Source organism: Bombina bombina, chromosome 2 (assembly GCF_027579735.1).
Source record: "Bombina bombina isolate aBomBom1 chromosome 2, aBomBom1.pri, whole genome shotgun sequence".
Lineage (NCBI taxonomy): Eukaryota > Metazoa > Chordata > Amphibia > Anura > Bombinatoridae > Bombina > Bombina bombina.
Window position 1 is genome coordinate 491,882,474 of NC_069500.1, and position 20,702 is coordinate 491,903,175.

Here is a 20,702-nt window from a genome sequence, read left to right on the forward strand (position 1 = left end):
ATGGTAAGCGTGTAAATTCCCACAATATGATTGAGTTCAAATACTCACACCACTCAAAAGTTTAGCGGGATAGTACCTTAATTTTCATCCAAGCAGCTGGAATGGTGCTGTTAGTGCCTGTACTGCCCCAAGTCGACTGAATGTCCTCAGACCGATGTTTGCGATGCCGCTCGTCAGCGGTTGTTGAATCCCTGTTTACTTTGAAGATCCGGTGTTTCGGTTCACCAATCAGCTCCTCGTATGGTAGTGCGCGCACTTCTTTGAATCTTCAACTCCTATCGCCCCAGCAGCAAGTCAGACGGACCAGAATTTAAGTGTCCCAATCTTGCGCTGGTGTTGCGGTTATGGGAGTTTTAGCTGTACAAACTTTCCAAAGGACTTCACCTGCTATTTCACACAAACAGGGCTTAGAATAACATCACCAGTACTCTGGCTTCACTTGTCTTATGAAGCTGTGGATCAGATCAACGCGTGTCGGCTCTCTCCGAGCCTTTGTCAAATGTGTAGGGAGACTAAGGAATTTAACTGACAGTCTATGCTCCCACTACTAATTTAGAGCGGATTGCCCTTTGGGCGCCTCCCACATTCTTTTTATTCCGTATAATATTCTTGGCAAAATGTTCATCTTAATGATCCCTATCCTCCCTAGCCATGATAATGGTTTGTTTTTCCATGTTGATAAGTCTCTCACTATGTCGTTTTTAAGGGGAATGTAATTATGTTTAAAAAGGTCAAGTGGAGAGGGTGTCAGGTAGACTCCTAGGTATTTCAGCTTATCTTGGGCAATGTAAATGTGGTACTCTTTTTTTTTTTTCTTTTTTTTTAAACCATTTGTATGTATTGGTTATGGGTGTTGATATTTAGGAGTTCTGACTTATTTGGATTTAAAAGGAAGTTGGAAACTCTTCCATAAGCTGCTAGTTCCCTAAGTAACTCGGGAATGGATGCCTCAGCCTCTGTTAGAGTAAAAACGATATCGTCCGCGTACAACGCTTGCTTATACTCCGTATATATCGCCCACCAATATTCCCTTGATGTGAGTGTTATGTCTAATTTTTTGGGCTAGCACTTTGATGGAAATTGCGAATAACAGTGGTGAAAGCGAACAACCCTGATGCGTACCATTGCTGATATGGAAACTATCAGAGTGTACCATTAACCCTGACCCTAGCATTTGGTCTGGAGTTAAGGGACATAGCCATATTTAGGAAAGCCTCTGTGATCCCCATCTCTCGCATCGTTCTCTGAAGGAGAGGCCAACCCACTCTATCAAAGGCCTTTTCTGCATCTGTGGAGAAAACCACCATTGGGACATTAGATACCTTTGCGTGATTAATGAGCTGGATAACTTTAGTGGTATTGTCCCTGGCCTCTCTTCCAGGTACGAAACCGACCTGATCATTAACTATGAGCCCCAGGAGGTGTTTATTAAGCCTGTTAGCGAGGATCTTGGCCAATGTCAGCATTAATGAGGGAGATAGGCCTAAAGTTCCCTGGACTAGTTGCTGGTTTTCCCGGTTTTGCAATAACGGTGATATGAGCTTCCAGAAGGGTCTCGGTTAGTTCGGGGACGTCTCTAAGCTTATTAAAGAAGTATAGCATATGGGCTGAAAGGATTTTTTTGTAATATCATTGGTGTGAGGCCATCTGGTCCCGGGCTTTTGCCCGGTGGCATATCTTTAATGGCTTGGGAGAGCTCCTCTGAGGAGATTTGAGCAGATAGTAAGTCAGCAGCCTCTCTATTTAAAGTGGGTAGTTTTAGCTCAGTAAAGTATTTATTAATTTCCTCAGTGAGGGGGTTAGTGCTGTTATCTGACTGGGCGTTATCTATATTGTATAGTTCACTGTAAAAATTATGGAAGGTGGAGGCAATTTTGGCGCTATCTTTAACTGTGTGTCAGGCGTCGTTATTGAGTGTATGTACGTGTGTAGATGTTTCCGACATATACTTCTGGCCAATACTTTACCGGCTTTATTGCCCCCCTTGAAGTAGTATTGCTTGAGGGACAGGGCATTGATCTCAGATAGGTGTTGCCTGAGTTCCAGCCTTGTGTCTAGAAGCCTGTTTTTTATTGTTTCGTTAGCAGGATCTTTTTTGTGGTCCACTTCCAGGGAGCCAATGGATTTTAGTAAGTCTAGGCTAGCCTATTGAGCTTGGACTTATGTTTAATAAATAGACCTCTAATAACCGATTTATGCGCTTCCCATTCGTTAAGATGGGAAGCTGTGGAGCGTGCAATTATTTCAAAGTATTCGGATAGATGTTTCTGGATGTCTTTCATTATAGGAGGGTTGTCGAGTATGGTGTTGTCTAATCTCCAAAGTCTGGGGGAGACCGGGATGTCCGGCTATAAAATCCGGCAGGAGACAGATGTTAGTTATAGAAAGGCCATGAGAATCAGTGAATATGTGGTCTATCCTTGTGTAACAGTTGTGAGGGTTTGAATAAAAAGTGTAGTCCCTGTCTGAAGGATGTAGCGTCCTCCAAATGTCGTGGAGATTTAAATTGTTAAGGGTGAGTTTGATGGATTTCAGGACAGATTTAGGCATGCTAGAGGAACCCCTAGAGGAATCAATGGCAGGGTCGATAGAGAGGTTAAAATCACCCGCTAAGTAAATAAGTCCCTGTGCATGGTCAAGAATTAAGTTAGCGATTTTTAAAAAAAAAAGCAGCTTGAGCCTGGTTTGGGGCGTAATTGTTCAGGAGTGTAATGTGGTGACCGTAGAGTCTGCCTTTTAGAAGGATATATAGTCCCTCAGGATCTTTTTCAGTGTGGGATATTTGAATTGGTAATGTTTTATGGAAGAGTACTCCCACTCTGGCCTTTTTGTGTGGTCCAGATGCAAAAAAAGCTGTAGGGTAATGTGCATTATACCATTTGGGTTCTTTACCTTTTTGGAAGTGGTTCTCTTGGAGCATCAGAATGTGGCTGTTTAGTTTTTGGAGGTCTCGGAGAGCTATGGATCGTTTCTCCGAGCTGTTGAGACCCTTCACATTCATTGTAGTCAATTGAATGGAGTGGTCCTGGAACCTGCTGGCTCTGGAAAGCATGTTAATTGTGGAGAGATAAAAAAAGGGAGGAGATAAGAGTAAGAAAGAGAGGGAGGAGGAAGAACTTAGTTTAAGGGGAAAAAGTGGGATGGGAGAGCCAATTTGGGTATATGTCCGGACGGACAAAAAGTTTGTTTGTTGATAAAATTAGTAACTTGTGATTGTGATTTACCTTAGCAAAGTCTAATACTACTATGGGTAGTATACCCACTGTTGGTTATTATATTATAGCTTTGGATTAATGTAGCAATATGAGGTTTTGGAGCAGGGGGGGTATGACTTGGGGAGGGAGAGGCAGGGGTTGGGGTAATAGGAGGATTGGGTGAGAGGGAGGGTACAGAACTAGAGGGAGCAATCTTCCATTTTGATATGTGGAAAAAGTTCTACAGAGCAATATAAGAGCATTTCTCATGGACTCCAATGTGACCTGAGGTTGTTAATGTTAATGCTATCTTATTATAGTTATCACCATGTGAGAGGCATCTACAACTAAAGTAGGCACTAATCAGTGTCTATGTACCGTTTGGGGGGCTATGTGCTTCAGTGTACTAGTAGGCCTCCTTTTTTTCCCTTTTTTTTTTTTCCCCTTTTTTTGAGTTATTAATCTCAGACCCCCGCCCCTGGTTCAGTCTCATACCCTACAGGGCACGGCAAAAGAGCAAACTAATTACCAGCGAATGTGTACTTCAGGGTGTAAGGGTTTATGTGCCTCTGAGATGGGGGATTAAGTAATGTGCTCTCGCATGGAAGAGAAAAATTCCAACATCATAGAGGTATTAACTTTGTAACAACAAAACAGGAACATAAACAAATATAACTTTTAAACAAACCTTATAACATTTTCTCAACTTATAATAACCTGTTTTCTCCCGAAGACAGGAGAACCCCCCCAGCTAGTCAGGCTGGGAGAAATGTCCTAATATAGACTAGGTCACCTGATTTGTCCGACTAATTGCTTAATCATGACTTATCTGCGTCCCCACAGCTGTCCCTGAGACATAAAGGATACTTGTAGATGAATCATTGGTCCTTAATAGGGCGAGACAATGTTCATGTATCTGGTATTAGTTCCCACGGTGGAATCGGAGTTGTAGATGCCCCTTTTGTGGGAGCACGGGTCAGTGTATCATTGTTATCAGGAATCAAAGAAAGTTCTCTGTAGAACTGCTGTGGGTCTGTGCCAGGATGATATATGGCCGTCTTGTTATGATGAGTGGCAATCAAAGATACAGGAAACCCCCATCTGTATTGAATTGTATTCTTCCGCAGGTAAGAAGTGATATGAGAGAGATCTCTTCTTTTCTGCAAAGTCACTGGTGAAAGGTCCGAAAAAATTTGAATTTCTTCTCCTTCATGGAGGATAGGTTGTTTGGTTCTGGCGCATTTCAAGATTTCTTCCTTGTCCTTAAAACTAAGGAATTTAATTATTATATCCCTAGGAGGGGCCTTAGGGGGTGGTTTGGGCCGTAAAGCCCTGTAGGCTCTCTCAATGGGGATTTCTTTGGCAGATGGGATACTTTTTATCATTCTGAACAAGGCTTGAGGGTACCCCTCAATCGCTGGTGGGTGGACAGATTCTGAGACACCTCTTATCCTGAGATTGTTGCATCTGCAACGATTATCCAAATCTTCCATTTTTTCTGTAAGATATTGGACATTTTCTGCTTGATGCCGTATTTCTGTTGAGTGGTTTTGGAGTGTAATGGAGGTCGAGGTCTGACCCTCCTCCAGTGACAGGACCCTGTGGTCTAGGGCACTTAAGTCTTTGCGAAGGTCACCAAATAAACTCCTCTTCTCCTGGAGAACTCCTTTTTTGTCCTCTTTTGAAGACAGGTGTTGAATGTCCTCCTTAGTGACATATGGGGCTGAAGGGGTCCCCTCTTGAGGAACCAGAGAGGTCGTGACTGTTTGCTTATTAGCCATATCTTCCGAAGGGGTGGCAGATCTCACCTTGGCTGGCTTTAGATAGTGACTAATCGTTTTGGAGGTGTTGTGCTTTCCTGACTTATTCTGCCTCCTGCTAGACATTACATAGGAAGCGTGCAGTGGGGGATAAATAATTCTACTCGATCTTGGGATTATAGGAGTGCTGTATGATGATTAAATCTTATGGTCTCGGTAGTATATAGTGCTGTTATCCCCCAATTGGTGTATAAACCCTCTTTTAATGCCACATGGGTCAAAATATTTACGGATTCTACTTGAATAATCCAGGGGTATGGGAACTCACTGCAGTGATGTGTTAAGCCCCTGTGTTGCGGGCCAGTGGTCAGATATATATGAGTCTAATGTCCGTTGAAGAGGATGCAGTTAGTTCTTGAAGAGCCCTTTCGGTGGAGGGGGAGGTGAGCTACGCAGCAACAATCTGCCCCTGAATGATGAAGTGCTTATCCGGATGCGTAAGGGCCGGTCCCATGGGCCTAAGAAATGTTTAGAGAAGTCTCTATGTCGGGGTCAGGAAAGTGCTGTCAGCGTAGAGTAGTATGCTTTTGCTTACCGCTATATCGTGGAGTATTCAGGTACCGAGGCCTCCTTCATATGTTTGTACCGAACCGGATCTCCCCCGTTACGCTCCAACCTGTTCTGTGCTCTCTCCCGCAGTCAGATCACGTGTGTTGCGGTCTCTCAGTGCGGCTTCTTCCTCCAGGCTATGAAAGTGCCAGTGGTGATGCGGGGTGAGCGGGTTAGTGTCTTGGTTAGCAAGATAATTCCTGTTCATATCAATATTCAGAGCCTCTAGTTCTGGTAAGGTTAGGTAGGGAATTATGCCGTAGTGACGCTTTTAACCTACATGGGTATTAGGAGCCCTTCTAGCTTGCGGCCATCTTCCTACGTGGCCAGACTCCGCCCCGGCACCTTTTTTTTCACCTGATATTTCTCCTACTATTCCTTGTTCCCTTGGCAGAATGACTGGGGGATGAGGGAAGTGGGGGAGGTATTTAAGGGTGTCTTTGCCTCCTCCTGGTGGACAGGTTCTGAATTCCCAAAAGTAATGAATGCAGCTGTGGACTCTCCCCGTCAGAAGAAAAGAAAATGATCAGGTAAGCATAATTTATGTTTTTCCGTGATTGGGCCAAGAGCATTTCATTCTCTTAGAAATTTTTAAAACGAATAACAATGTCTCTTGGGGGTGCAGTTTCAGGAGGTTTAGGTCTTAGGGTTCTGTGCGCTCTCACCGAGGGTATGTCAGTCAGAGGTTGGGTATCTTGTAGGTGGTGCAATAGAGATTGTAGATATAATGGAAAGTCTCCGGGCAGTACTGATTCAGACACACCTCGGATTCTCATGTTTTTGCGCCTTCTTCGGTTTTCCAGGTCCTCTAGTTTCTTTTGGAGTATATTTATAGTGCTTTGCTGTGAGACCACTTGGTCTCTTAGTTGTTGAATGTCCTCTTTTACTATGTCTTGATTGCCTTATAATGATTAATCCTGGAAACCAAGGGTATGGATGTCTTGTTTTATAGTGGCTAACTCTTCCCTGATGCATGTACGCACAATATCTGCTATGTCTTGTTTTGAAGGAAGGTTTTGTAAGATAGAGGCTGAAAGTTGGGTTTCTACTATTGGGATATTTTGTGAGTTAGGATCTTGTTGTGTATCAGCTGCAGGTTTGGCACCTTGAGGTGAAGTGTGTGGGAGGTATCCATGGATTCTGAACTCTGAAGAAATTATGACATTGTAAGAGATTTCCCTATTGTAGATTCAGTGGTTTTATAATTTTTCAGGGTTCTTCTGGAAGTCATTTTGTGTCTGTGTAAATGAACAGACTAGTGTATAAGAAGATGGCTTGTAGGTGTTTTGCAGTGCTTTATGTGCACGCTGTTATCAAATCAGAGAGGTGTTTTGTAATATAGTAATGTTCTGCTTTTCAGTGACTCCAGAGAGTTAAACCAAAAGTGTCTCTTAGACCCAAACTTTAAGTTTTAAATAATGCTCTGTGTTTAGGGTTTAGGTGTGGCGGTGGTTGTTTGCAGGAGATAGAGCTGCAACAGGTGTTAACAGTCTCTTGGATCAGGCCTAAAGCCAACTTTCTGATGTAAGGCTTAAAGCTATGAGAAGGGTCCTTCAAGCAAGATCTGCCGTTTTAAATGCTGTAGGGTCTTTATTAACTTTGATCCTTATGTTTTATGGGCTATAAAATGTTTTGGGTTTTTTTTTTTGGTATGCTTCCCGGGATAGGTATGTCACTGTCTTTGTGATTCGGTCAAGGCCTTTAGCCTGATGTAGCTGTTATCGCACTAGATGCGTCACAGGCCGTTTGATGTGTTTGCTATGGATGTCTCCATTTCTGTATGGCTCAGCTGGGCCTCTTATCGAGTGTCATCTGGTGGTAAGGTGAGTGGATTCACTGATCGCTCCGGTTTTTCAGGGAGCTTGATAGTTTGGTTGCGGCCTGTTCCGGAAGGCTTTAAGGACTCTCTGTTAGGTCGCCTTGCGGCGTGGTCTCCAAGTATGCATTGGAAGGTTGTAAGATCTTCAGTGGAGGTTAGGCAGGTTTCCCAAAGTTTTGGGCATATGTATGAGGGTTGATGGGCAAGATTTGACTGCGAACTTGGAGCTAGAGAAGCGAAGCTCCGGAGTTACGCTGCACTCATGGCGGCTGTCAGCACCCCCCCCCCCCCAATTGGGAAATGATTGTTTCTTCCTTGTGTCCTAATCCTAAGAATATTCTTGAAAGGTCTTTACATTCTTTGGATGTGGTAAGAGCTTTGAAATATTATGTTGAGGCTACTAAAGATTTCAGAAAGACTTATAGTCTATTTGTTATTTTTTCTGGTTCCAGAAAAGTTTAGAAAGCCTCTGCCATTTCTTTGGCATCTTGTTTGAAACTTCTAATTCACAAAGCTTATTTATAGGCGGAGCAGTCGCCGCCTCAAAGAATAACAGCTCATTCTACAAGATCAGTTGCCACATCTTGGGTTTTTAAAGAATGAAGCTTCAGTTGATCAAATATGCAAAGCAGCCACTTGGTCTTCTTTACATACATTTACTAAATTTAACCATTTTGATGTTTTTGCTTCTTCTGAAGCAGCTTTTGGTAGAAAGGTTCTTCAGGCAGCTGCCTCAGTTTGATTCTAGTGCCTATGATTTAAGTTGTTTGAATTTTTAAGAAAACTTAATCATTTTTTGGATTTAATTTCTCAGCGGAAATAGCTGTTTTTATTTTATCCCTCCCTCTATAGTTACTCGTGGACTTCCACATCTTGGGTATTATATCAGTAACTAGCTCGTGGACTCTCGTCACCTATATGTAAGAAAACATAATTTATGTAAGAACTTACCTGATAAATTAATTTCTTTCATGGTGGCGAGAGTCCACAAGACCCGCCCATTTTTGGGGGGTTATGATTTTTTTGTATAAAGCACATTATTTATCCTGTTCCTTTTTTATGCTTTTACTCCTTATACACCTCACTAACTTGGCTATACGTTAAACTAAGGTATGAGTGAGGTGGGAGGTGTATTTACAGGCATTTGAGGTTAGGGAAACTTTGCCCCCTGCTGGTAAGAATGTATAGCCCATCAGTTACTAGCTCATGGACTCTCGCCACCATGAAAGAAATTAATTTATCAGGTATGTTCTTACATAAATTTTGTTTGGCGACATTCATATCCGTTTAACAACTTTTGATCCCAGTTGTATTTTTGCAGCTTACATTTAAATATTCTGCTCTTCAGATTATTCTCCTTTTTCTTAAAAAAAGCTTGTTTTTTTTAACTATATCAGAAAATGTAATCTACAGCTATGGAAAAAAATGAGACCACTGCAAAATTATCAGTTTTTCTGGGCTTGCTATTTATAGCTATGTGTTTGAGTAAAATTAATATTTTTGTGTTATTCTGTAAACTACTGACATTAAACACAAATACAAATATTTGTCATTTAGAGCATTTATTTGCAGAAAATTACAACTGGTCAAAACAACAAAAAAGATGCATTGTTTTCAGACCTTGAAGAACGCAAACAAAACAAGTTCACATTGATTTTTAAATAACACAATACTAATGTTTTAACTTAGAGTTCAGAAATCCTAGAAAACTCATTATATGCAGAACAGTAAGTAAAGTAATAAACTTAAACAGCAGCTCTAGGCTAGCATCAAATTTGAAATATGATACACAATCATTTTACCGAAACTAACAGGCAAAAAAAACGAAAACCGAAATAGCCAAAAATGCCATTTTCGGCCGAAACTTTCTGCGGCCGAAATTTCGGTGCATCCCTAGTCACAAGCCATTAAACAAAGCTGAGCTGCTTGAATTTTTGCATCAGGAGTGGCATAAAGTCACCCAACAGCAATGTGAAAGACTGGTGGAGAGCATGCCAAGACGCATGTAAGCTGTGATAGAAAAATCAGGGTTATTCCACACAATATTGATTATACTTTATTTGGATAATTGGTAAAAAAAAAAACCTGTTAAATATGATTGTTACATAGAACTAAATGAAGAATAATACAGTATATTGATATTTATAATTGTTTTAAGTAGGGAGGCACCAAAATTTTGGTCGCAGAAACATTTTGGTCGAAAATGGCATTATTTTTTGCCTGTTTTTTTTTTTTTTTCTTGGTAAAATTATTCTGTAGCATATTATTGTTTTAAGATATTTTTGTCCAATTTTAGTGTGTTACTTTCAATAAAAGTGTGGGCATTTTTTATTGGCTCTAATTAGGAAAAAAAAAAACTAAAAATAAATAATTTGAAAAAATATATTTTCGGTATCATTTTCGGTTTTCGGCCAAGTGCATCCCGGATTTTCGGATTCGGTTTTGGTCCAGAATTTCTATTTCGGTGCATCAGTACTTGTGACCATCCATCTTCCTCTTGATCACATTTCAGAGGTTTTCAGTGGGGTTCAGGTCTGCAAATTGGGCTGGCCATGACGGGGTCTTGATCTGATGGTCCTCCATCCACACCTTGATTGACCTAGCTGTGTGGTATGGAGCATTGTCCTGCTGCAAAAACCAATCCTTCTAAGTTGGGGAACATTGTCAGAGCAGAAGGAATTACGTTTTCTTCTAGGATAAACTTATACGTGGCTTGATTCATGCGTCCTTCACATAGATAAATCTGCCCGATATCAGGTCATCTCTGATGAGTCCAATTTTCAGCTTTGCCCCACACCTAATGGTTAGATGGAGGCCTGGAAAGGCCTACAAGCTACAGTGTCTCGCACCCACTGTGAAATTTGGTGGAGGATTGGGGATTATCTGGGGGTACTTCAGTAAGGCTGGAATAGGGCAGATTTATCTTTGTGAAGGACACATGAAACAAGCCAAGTTATGTTTGTTTGTACTTCACATAGTTTAATGCTTGCTAATTTGTGGCTTTAAATGTTCTATAATCTGTTTTGCTGTCAGTACTATATTTTTTGTATACAAATATATTAATTATACAGAATAAATCAATGGGTATGGTTCTGTCCCATTAAGACTAGTTAAATATTATTCTTATTTAGTAAGGTATTTGATTCTGCTTTCACTAGGTTCTGGAGATATTACAGAGGATATGGAAAAACAACTTCAAGCCAATAGCATCCGTATCAGTATTCTAGAAGAAGAGAACTCCAAACTGAGAGCCAGTCTGTCCAAACTGAGAGAAAGGAGCCAGCAGGGACCTGTGAAGGTGAGAGCATAACTAGAAGTGAATGTAGTGCAAACGTACATTACTATGAAAAGTTATATAACATTCAAGAAAGAAAGTGTTGGAGTTAATAAAACCCTGTTTTTATGAGTCTTTTCAGATTGTTCCCCAAACACAGCTCTGGTCAATACCCTACTCTGCAAAAGCAGCTTCCCCTCAGCACAGCAGCCAGAAGTAAGTGCTCCTCTCATAATAACTACAGAAAAACAGACTGTTTCTCATTGTACTTATTTTTATTTATTTTCCATGTATAAAGCCCTAATATGTTAGGCAGTCCTGTGCATATCAGATAATGTAAAAAAAAAAGCCAAAGAAAACTGCAACATTTTTTTAAAATCCTAAGGGAAATGTAGGTCTTGCTTTTTTAAAAATCTTGGATTAGATAGATTAAGTCTAATAAGGCATTTAAACATTCTCAGTTACGGGAGTTTTCACTTCTACAGAAGTTTAGTCTTTTGTGACATTAATCTATCTCTTTTCTACATTCTTTGTGACACACAGACCTTCCATCCCACAAACATTCTCTGTTCAGCCTAAAGACACACCACCGGGCTCTGCAGACAACCATCGTGATAGAAGAGTACCCTCAGCGAGCACACGCCAAAACCTGAACTTAGTGACGATCCCACCAGAAAACTCTCCTATAGTGGCTTATGCACGACTCAAAGGGAGAAATCGGACACCAAGCTCAGACCGCAAATAACTGAAGATATATATATTTATATGTAGGATCTTCATATGCATAGACACTAAAATAGCTCCATAGCTTCAGTATAGCTGCCCTATTGGGTAATGAACTGAGCTGAAGATATCATGGTGATATTATGGCATGCAGAGACTTTTTAACCAAGTGTTTAGAGGAGTAGGCTAGGGTTCACATTACAGCACTTCTAGAGTATTCTGATCATAATGAAACTAGAAAACTGTATATGCAGAAGGAGTTAGAGGAAATGTATTTAATAGGTACAGGGCACTGTCTACAGTTCTTTATGCTCCCCCTTACATTATTATATAACTGAAATGTTTTCAAAGAGCCTATTCGATAATCCAAATAAAAGACACTGAGCTTTCTTTAGTACAAGATAATAATGGGTGACAATGGCTTCACTTTGTACGTTTTTGTGCCACTACATTATCCATTATTCCATTTTTAACAAGTATTTATGGTTGCCGAACAATTTTTTTTTAAAATGTATTTAGGTAGCTAAATGAATATTCTTTAATAGAGACAAATTAAATATTTTTGTCCTATTCATAATTTACCCACATAAACACATTTAAATAAATACCTGTGGTTGGGCCCCAAGTAATTACTGTCTCATCCAGTAGTGGGCTAGATTACGAGTGGATCAATATCGTTTGCACGCAAGCGATATCGTTTTTTGTTTTAAATTCCGCTCGTATTAAAAGTAAACACATGCACAATTGCGATTGGCACTAGAATGATTACCGCGACTTAACTGTTACTTTCGAACCTCGAGGTGAAACTTATTTGTATTTCATCCTACACACTACTATGCGCTGCTACCACTGTGCTTGGCCATTTTGCCTTTTTTCGAATAAAAAGTGTCACAAAACACATCAATAATTAATTTAAAAGTACAGCTACACTCAAAATAACACTATCTAATAAAAATGATTTTAAAAAATATTGCATTTAAAAGTTATAAGGGATCAAAAATATGAGGTCTCAGGTATTAGAAAAAAGGACTGCAAAGGGCTTTAACATAGAGATACATACATGTGCATGCATAAAGATATGTGTGTGTATGTGTGTATATATATATATATATATATATATATGTGCAAAAATCCATCAGATAAATACTTAAATATCTCTTTAAGAATAAATAGAAAATCTTCTGTTATGTGCAGAACATTGGATTATGAAATATGTAATACTTTTATGTTGTGCTGTTAAATAACTACAATTGTGTTTGCTCGACTTGTTGGAGTTCTTTTTTTTTTTCCAACTTTTTCGACTATGGGGGAATGCGATTTTGTGTCTTTTCAAAGTCTATTTGTTACCGCGACTTGACTTGTGAGATCGCAAACTTTTTACTTTCAACTCGTACTACGAGCACGAATCTCTGAGTGCAAAAAAATGCTTCTAGTAATTTTAACGCTTGAACGTGAGCGCAAACTACTGCTCCACTTGTAATCTGGCCCAGTATGTGTTAACAAACCTATCTAAATAAAGTTGAGTGTAAACCACTCCACACTGAGCTCTGACTTGAACATCTTTGAAGGACAGATTTCTGGACACATTGGATTGGTGAAGACTTCAGATACTAAACCAGATCTAGGAAATGACATAGAGAAATATCATTGATCTTGTAATATGCTGAAAACTACATTGTGCTTTACAAAATGTTAAAAAAACACTTACTCATATAAAGTTAGATTATAAAAAATTGTAAGAAAGTAAAATACTTTTCCCAAGAGCAATTATTAAATGCAGCACATACTGCTTTTGTGAGCACAATGTTATCTGTAATGTACACATGAACTAGCGCTGTCTAGCTGTGAAAAACTGTCAAAATGCATTGAGATAAGAGGCGGCCTTTAAGGGCTTAGAAATTAGCCTTTGAGCCTACTTAGGTTTAGCTTTCAACAAAGAATACCAAAAGAACAAAGCAAATGTGATTGTAAAAGTAAATTTGAAAGTTGTTTAAAATTGCATGCCCTATCTTAATCATGAATGTTCAATTTTGACTAGACTGTCCCTTTAACTTAATTATGAGTTGTACGGTTTCTTACATTTTTAGCTTAATAACTCTTTAAATGGAGCATAAACTCATACCTACATAAATGCCAAAAGGCATCCAACAAGCTCTCGGAGCAACTACGGTTTTAGGCTTTGGGGCAGGGATGTAATTTGTAATTTAACAAGAAATAAAAGAGCTAAACTTGATATTCAGAATAAATTTCCCTATCACTATATCTGTAAGGATATTCCATTAATTGTCTACCTAATTTGTGCTTTCAAAAACTTTCAATAACCAGTCACAATAACTCATTACCATTGTTATGTGTCTTAAAGGGACATAAAACCCAACATTTTTCTTTCATGATTCAGATAGAGCATACAATTTTAAATAACTTTCCAATTTACTCCTATTAACAAATGTGCTTCATTCACTTGGTATCTTTTGTTGAAGGAGCAGCAATGCACTACTGGGAGCAAGCTTAACACAGGTGAACAATGACAAGAGGCATATATGTGCAGCCATCAATCAGCAGCTAGCTCCCAGTAGTGCATTACTGCTATGGAGCCTGTCTGGTGTTCTTTTCAACAAAGAATACCAGAAAGACTAAGTAAATTAAATATGTTTTAAAATTGCACGCTCTATCTGAACCATGAAAGAAAAAGTTTCGTTTTGTGTCCTTTTAAGGACAGTAGATTCAAATCACTAACCTAGACTAATGTTGATCATGTGTGCTTAATGTAGGCATTTGCAGTATAGATTAAGTTAAAGAGACAGTCTACTCCAGAATTTTTATTGTTTAAAAAGATACATAATCCCTTTTATTACCCATTCTCCAGTTTTGCATAACCAACACTGTTATATTAATACACATATTACCTCTGTGATTACCTTGTATCTAAGCCTCTGCAGACTGCCCCCTTACCTCAGTGCTTTTGACAGACATGCAATTTAGCCAACTAGTGCAGACTCCTAAATAACTCCACGGGAGTGAGCACAATGTTATCTATATGACACACATTAACTAGTACTGTCTAACTGTGAAAAACTTTCAAAATGCTCTGAGCTAAGAGGCGGTTTTTAACGGTTTTAGAAATCAGTTTGAGCCTACCTAGGTTTAGCATTTTAAAAATACCACCAAGGGAACAAAGCAAATTTGATGATAAAAGTAAATTGGAAAGTTGATTCAAATTGCATGCCCTATCTGAATCATGAAAGTTTAATTTTGACTTGACTGTCCCTTTTACAGTGTTGTATGCCAACTTCCTTCTATACCATTATTCTGTAACATCAGTGGAGGTTTATCCTTTCTAAAGATAGTGTACCCCAAATACAAATACATTTTGTATATTGAGTGGTGTGTTTTCTAAAAGAAGTGTTCAAGTCTTAATTATTTTATACTTTATATTTATTTTTGTATGGTTTCTATAAATGGTTGTGCGCACCTTTAATTAACCTCCTTAAGGAACACCTTACCAGCCTCTGATTTGTTTTTGGCATTTCATAAAACTATGCATCAGGAGTTTAACTAGTGGCTGATCATATGTGGCACTATGTTTGCGTGGCCATCCCTAACCAAAAGTAAAAACGTAAAAGTAACTGGGTGGCTGTGCCAGCAATCAGTAGATATGTGTCCTGTAGTGTATATGCATTCTGATGTATTGCTTTGTGCTGATGTGTGCATATATATGTAACAATGTGTTTAGTTATACAAATGAAGAAACAGTAATTATAATAACTTTATTATACATAACACATACCACAGTAAGATACATAACTACTGTAGTTGCCACTGCTCTTGTTAGATAATAACTGTACAGATAACCATATAAGTACAGTATTTAATGTGTATACATTCACCATAGTCATAAATACCACCTTAGAACTCTGTGAAAAGGAGGGCGTTTTGGGACATGTTACAGGATCTTCTGTATCTGTGTGAAATCTGCCCTGTTCTCCGAACAAGAGCTAGATTTTTTTCTGACATTTTAGAATTTTCTTCAATTCGCCAGCACCATGTACCATGTTACAGCTATCAGCCAACCACAGACTCATGTACGTATACAGTATAAACTTTTGCACATGCATAGTAGTATCTGATACCTCGGAAAGTGTGCATATAAAAAAGTCTGCACAATTTGATAATGGAAGTAAACTGGAAATTCTCGTAAAACTGCCTGCTCTATCTGAATTATGAAAGTTTAATTTTGACTTTAGTGCCCCTTTAAAGGCTTTAAAACCAGTGGCTTATTAATTGGTGTGCAGACTAGTGGCCAACGTATCGCTTCATCCAATGTTTTATCTGGGGTGTAGATACTGAATATTCTCAGTAGAATTTGACATTGTTAACCACCATATAGTTTTATAGCAGTAATAGCACGCTCATTGCACTTTTATTACATTTGGCTGGTAAAGTGTTGTGCTTGTGCCTAATCCAAAATACCAGAGAATGGTTTCACTATGGTCTTCATACACACGCATACACCTTTGACCTCTTCCACGCCCCACCCCTTGTCATATACAATATCTCTTTAATTATTTAACAAAACCTTTTTTCATGAATAACTGTTCATGTATTTTGTAATGCAAGCTAGCTAGTGATAATCCTTTTAAACAAAGGTTTTAAAAAGGGCTACATTTTAATCACTAGCTAGCTTGCATTGCAAAACACATGAAAAGTTATACATGAAAAAAGGTTTTGTTCAAGAATTAAAGAGATATGGTATATGACTAGAGGTGGGACGTGGAAGAGGTCAAAGGTGTATGCGTGTGTATGAAGACCTGATACTTCAATGAATCCATCTTGTCTACCACACACTGCAGGTTTCCAGTGCCAAAGGATGCAGGGCATCACCGAACCACCACCATGCTTAACTGTAGGTAGTGTATGCTTCATTCTTCTTCCTCCAGACATACTGCTGATCCATCAGGCCAAAATGTTCCAGTTTTGTTTCATCGCTCCACAGAACAGAATCTCAAAACTTCTGTGGCTTATTTATATGATTTTAAGCATATTTGAGTCGACTTTTCTTGTGCTTTTGGGTCAGTAGTGGTCTATTTCTGGCATGGAAACCTTCTGTGTTTAGTAGGCGTCTTACTGTGCAAACTGAAACTTCAGTGCCTGTTGCCACCAAGTCTTGTTGCTGGTCTTTTGCAGTCACTCAAGAGTTTTTTCCAACCTGCCTTCTCAGAAATCTGGCTGCAGCCAAAGCTTCCTTTTTCTGCCCCGTCCAGGTAGTGTAACCATTGTTCCTTTACCTTTTGAACATGCTTCCAATGGTGTCTCTAGGAACATTCAGTGCCTTCGCTTTTTTTTATTTATATCCTGTTCCTTGTTTGTGAAACTTTTTGGATCATTTTTTGACTTAGCCATATTTCTAACATGCAGTCAAACGTGACACTCAACAAACCCCTAGACAGTTCAGGAATTTCATGTGTTCTAGCTCAAGCACACCTGGTGCAACTAATGAAGCCCTGATTAGTTGCATCAGGTGTGCTTGATACAACACCTGTTTTGCATATTTGTGCTGTTGTGAGGGAATCTATTCAGAGGGTTGAATAATTTTGAGACTGCAGAATTCATTCAAAGTTGCATTTTCAGTTTAATTTGGGGAACCCACTTGAAGCATTCATTGTGTTGAGCTATTTCAATTGCTTTTGTTTGATTTGTTAATTGCAAACAGCTGAAAGTCTGTAAATATTGACAATAAACATAATTTGCAATGGGGGTTGAATAATATTGATTACAAGATTATAACCGTGTGTGTATATATATTTATAGAGAGAGAGAGAGAGAGAGAGAGAGCAATAATATTGAAACAATTGTAAAAAATTTAGACTAAATTAAAAAAATATATAATGTATGTGTATATATATATATATATATATATATATATTTATATAAAGGTGTGTATGTATATATATATATATATATATATATATATATATATATATATATATATATATATTCAGTTATGCTCATAAGTTTACATACCCTGGCAGAATTTGATTTCTTGGCCATTTTTCAGAGAATATGAATGATAACACAAAAACTTTTCTTTCACTCATGGTTAGTGTTTGGCTGAAGCCATTTATTATTAATCAACTGTGTTTACTCTTTTTAAATCATAATGACAACAGAAACTACCGAAATGACCCTGATCAAAAGTTTACATACCCTGGTGATTTTAGCCTGATAACATGCACAAAAGTTGACACAAAGGGGTTTGAATGGCTATTAAAGGTAACCATCCTCACCTGTGATCTGTTTTCTTGTAATTAGTGTGTGTGTATAAAAGGTCAATGAGTTTCTGGACTCCTGACAGACCCTTGCTTCTTTCATCCAGTGCTGCACTGACGATTCTGGATTCTGAGTCATGGGGAAAGCAAAATAATTGTCAAAGGATCTGCGGGAAAAGGTAGTTGAACTGTATAAAACAGGAAAGGGATATAAAAAGATATCCAAGGAATTGAGAATGCAAATCAGCAGTGTTCAAACTCTAATAAAGAAGTGGAAAATGAGGGGTTCTGTTGAAACCAAACCACGGTCAGGTAGACCAACTAAAATTTCAGCCACAACTGCCAGAAAAATTGTTCGGGATGCAAAGACAAACCCACAAATAACTTCAGGTAGGTGAAATACAGGACATGTGGTGTGGCTGTTTCAAGATGCACAATAAGGAGGCACTTGAAGAAAGATGGGCTGCATGGTCGAGTCGCCAGAAGAAAGCCATTACTACGCAAATGCCCCAAAGTATTCCGCTTACAATACGCCAAACAGCACAGAGACAACCATAAACGCTACATTTGGAGAGGAGTCAACAAGGCCTATGATGAAAGGTACACCATTCCTACTGTGAAACACGGAGGTGGATTGCTGATGTTTTGGGGATGTGTGAGCTACAAAGGCACAGGAAATTTGGTCAGAATTGATGGCAAGATGAATGCAGTATGTTATCAAACAGAACCCCTCATTTTCCACTTCTTGATCAGAGTTTGAACACTGCTGATTTGCATTCTCAATTCCTTGGATATCTTTTTATATCCCTTTCTGTTTTATACAGTTCAGCTACCTTTTTCCCACAGATCCTTTGACAATTATTTTTCTTTCCGCATGACTCAGAATCCAGAAACGTCAGTGCAGCACTGGATGAAAGATACAAGGGTCTGTCAGGAGTCCAGAAACGCATTGACCTTTTATACACACACACTAATTACAAGCAAACAAATCACAGGTGAGGATGGTTACCTTTAATAGCCATTAAAACCCCTTTGTGCCAACTTGTGTGCATGTTATCAGGCCAAAATCACCAGGGTATTTAAACTTTTGATCAGGGTCATTTGGGTAGTTTCTGTTTTCATTATGATTTAAAAAGAGTAAACACAGTTGATTGATAATAAATGGCTTCAGCCAAACACTAACCGTGAGTGAAAGAAAAGTTTTTGTGTTATCATTCATATTCTCTGACAAATGGCCAAGAAATCATAAATTCTGCCAGGGTATGTAAACTTATGAGCACAACTGTGTGTATGTATATATACGTGTGTTTATTAAAACGTTTATTAAAAAGTTTTACTATATATATATATATATATATATATATATATATATATATATATAATTGAAGAGAATAAAATGAGGAACTCCAAAGCTCTTGCCAAAGTGGGTTTATTTGAGGAGACAGGTAGAAGACAGAATCACAGTGTGCAAAGGTTAGATCTGACGTGTTTCCCGCATGCTCCCATCTGGGAAATATCCCAGATGGATCCGGCACTCTCATAACCCTTTAACAGCTTCCAGGGTGCACTTAAACCTATGCATAGAATACTCTAAAAAAAAAAGGCACTCTCCGTTTGTAATCCGTAAAAAGTTTTACTATATATATATATATATATATATATATATATATATATATATATAAAAAAACTTTTTACGGATTACAAACGGAGAGTGCCTTTTTTTTTTTAGATTATTCTATGCATAGGTTTAAGTGCACCCCGGAAGCTGTTAAAGGGTTATGAGAGTGCCGGATCCATCTGGGATATTTTTTTTATATATATATTTATATAATGGAGCAGGAAAAGCGCACTCTCACTTAAAGGGCATCCACCAGGGTGCAGGCAAAAAATTGTACAGAAGAGAAGAATCTTGCACTCACTGGGTTTTTGAAAAAGGTGCTTTATTTAGCACAAAAAAATGTGACGTTTCGGGGATCAATCAGCCCTTTATCAGACCAAACAAAAGTGAACAAACAATGTTAAAATAAGGTGTTAACCCCTCCCCCAGCTCAGAATAGGACAGTCCCATAAGGTCATGTGCAATATGACCCATCTTGTATATACATAAAAGTGATATTTAAACTATACAAATAATCTCATATCTCATATATAATTGTGTATAGCAACATATTAACAGTGATTTCAAAATATGAAAGAAAAAAATAAGAAAGACTATATATAATATATTATAGGGGGCTGAGACAGTGCACAAAACTCAGTACGGTGAGAAACTACTTATATTACCAACTAAATATCAGTAGCAGAGCAGTCAAATAAACCACAACATGATTACATCTGGTAAATGTTAAGATGCAAGAAGGGCAATAATACAGATAAATGTTAAAACTTACATTTGAGACTGCAAACAAAAGTAACACCATTACGGTTAACAAGACTGCCAAAAGCCGACATGATGGGCGTGGCCAAAAACGACACCTAGAGGAAAAACGTCATCCAACATTCACCAATAGGGAAAGGAGCTGGCAGGCTTAGTAAATGTAAGGGCAAACATATTTAGTATATATATATATATATATATATATATATACAGTGTATATAAAAGTCTACACACCCCTGTTAAAATGTCAGGTTTCTGTGATGTAAAAAAATGAGACAAAGATAAATCATTTCAGAACTTTTTCCACCTTTAATGTGACCTATAAACTGTACAACTCAATTGAAAAACAAACTGAAATCTTTTAGGTAAAGGGAAATAAAAATAAAAAAATAAAATAATGTGGTTGCATAAGTGTGAACACCCTTTTATAACTGGGGAAGTAGCTGTGTTCAGAATTAAGCAATCACATTAAAAATCATGTTAAAGGGACAGTCTACACCAGAATTGTTATTGTTTTAAAAGATAGATAATCCCTTGTTTACCCATTCCCTAGTTTTGCATAACTAACACAGTTATACTTATATATTTTTTTACCTCTGTGATTATCTTGTATCTAAAACTCTGCAGACTGCCCCTTTATTTGTTCTTTTGACAGACTTGCAGTTTAGCCAATCAGTGAT

The 20,702-nt window shown here is 38.3% G+C and overlaps 1 protein-coding gene across 2 annotated transcripts in view; it reads left to right on the plus strand.

Moving 5' to 3' along the window:
* The window catches only part of CCDC157 (coiled-coil domain containing 157), a 186,453-nt gene extending 174,666 nt beyond the window's left edge, over nt 1–11,787 (plus strand). The window contains exons 9-11 of one of the 2 annotated variants that reach the window (XM_053702205.1): nt 10,541–10,680; nt 10,790–10,872; nt 11,200–11,787. In XM_053702205.1, the coding sequence (XP_053558180.1) occupies nt 10,541–10,680; nt 10,790–10,872; nt 11,200–11,401 (425 nt within the window). In that variant the 3' untranslated portion in view covers nt 11,402–11,787. The remainder of the gene's footprint in view (nt 1–10,540; nt 10,681–10,789; nt 10,873–11,199) is intronic. The other variant, XM_053702206.1, reaches the window with a different exon arrangement.
* Nucleotides 11,788–20,702: the final 8,915 nt, after the last annotated feature.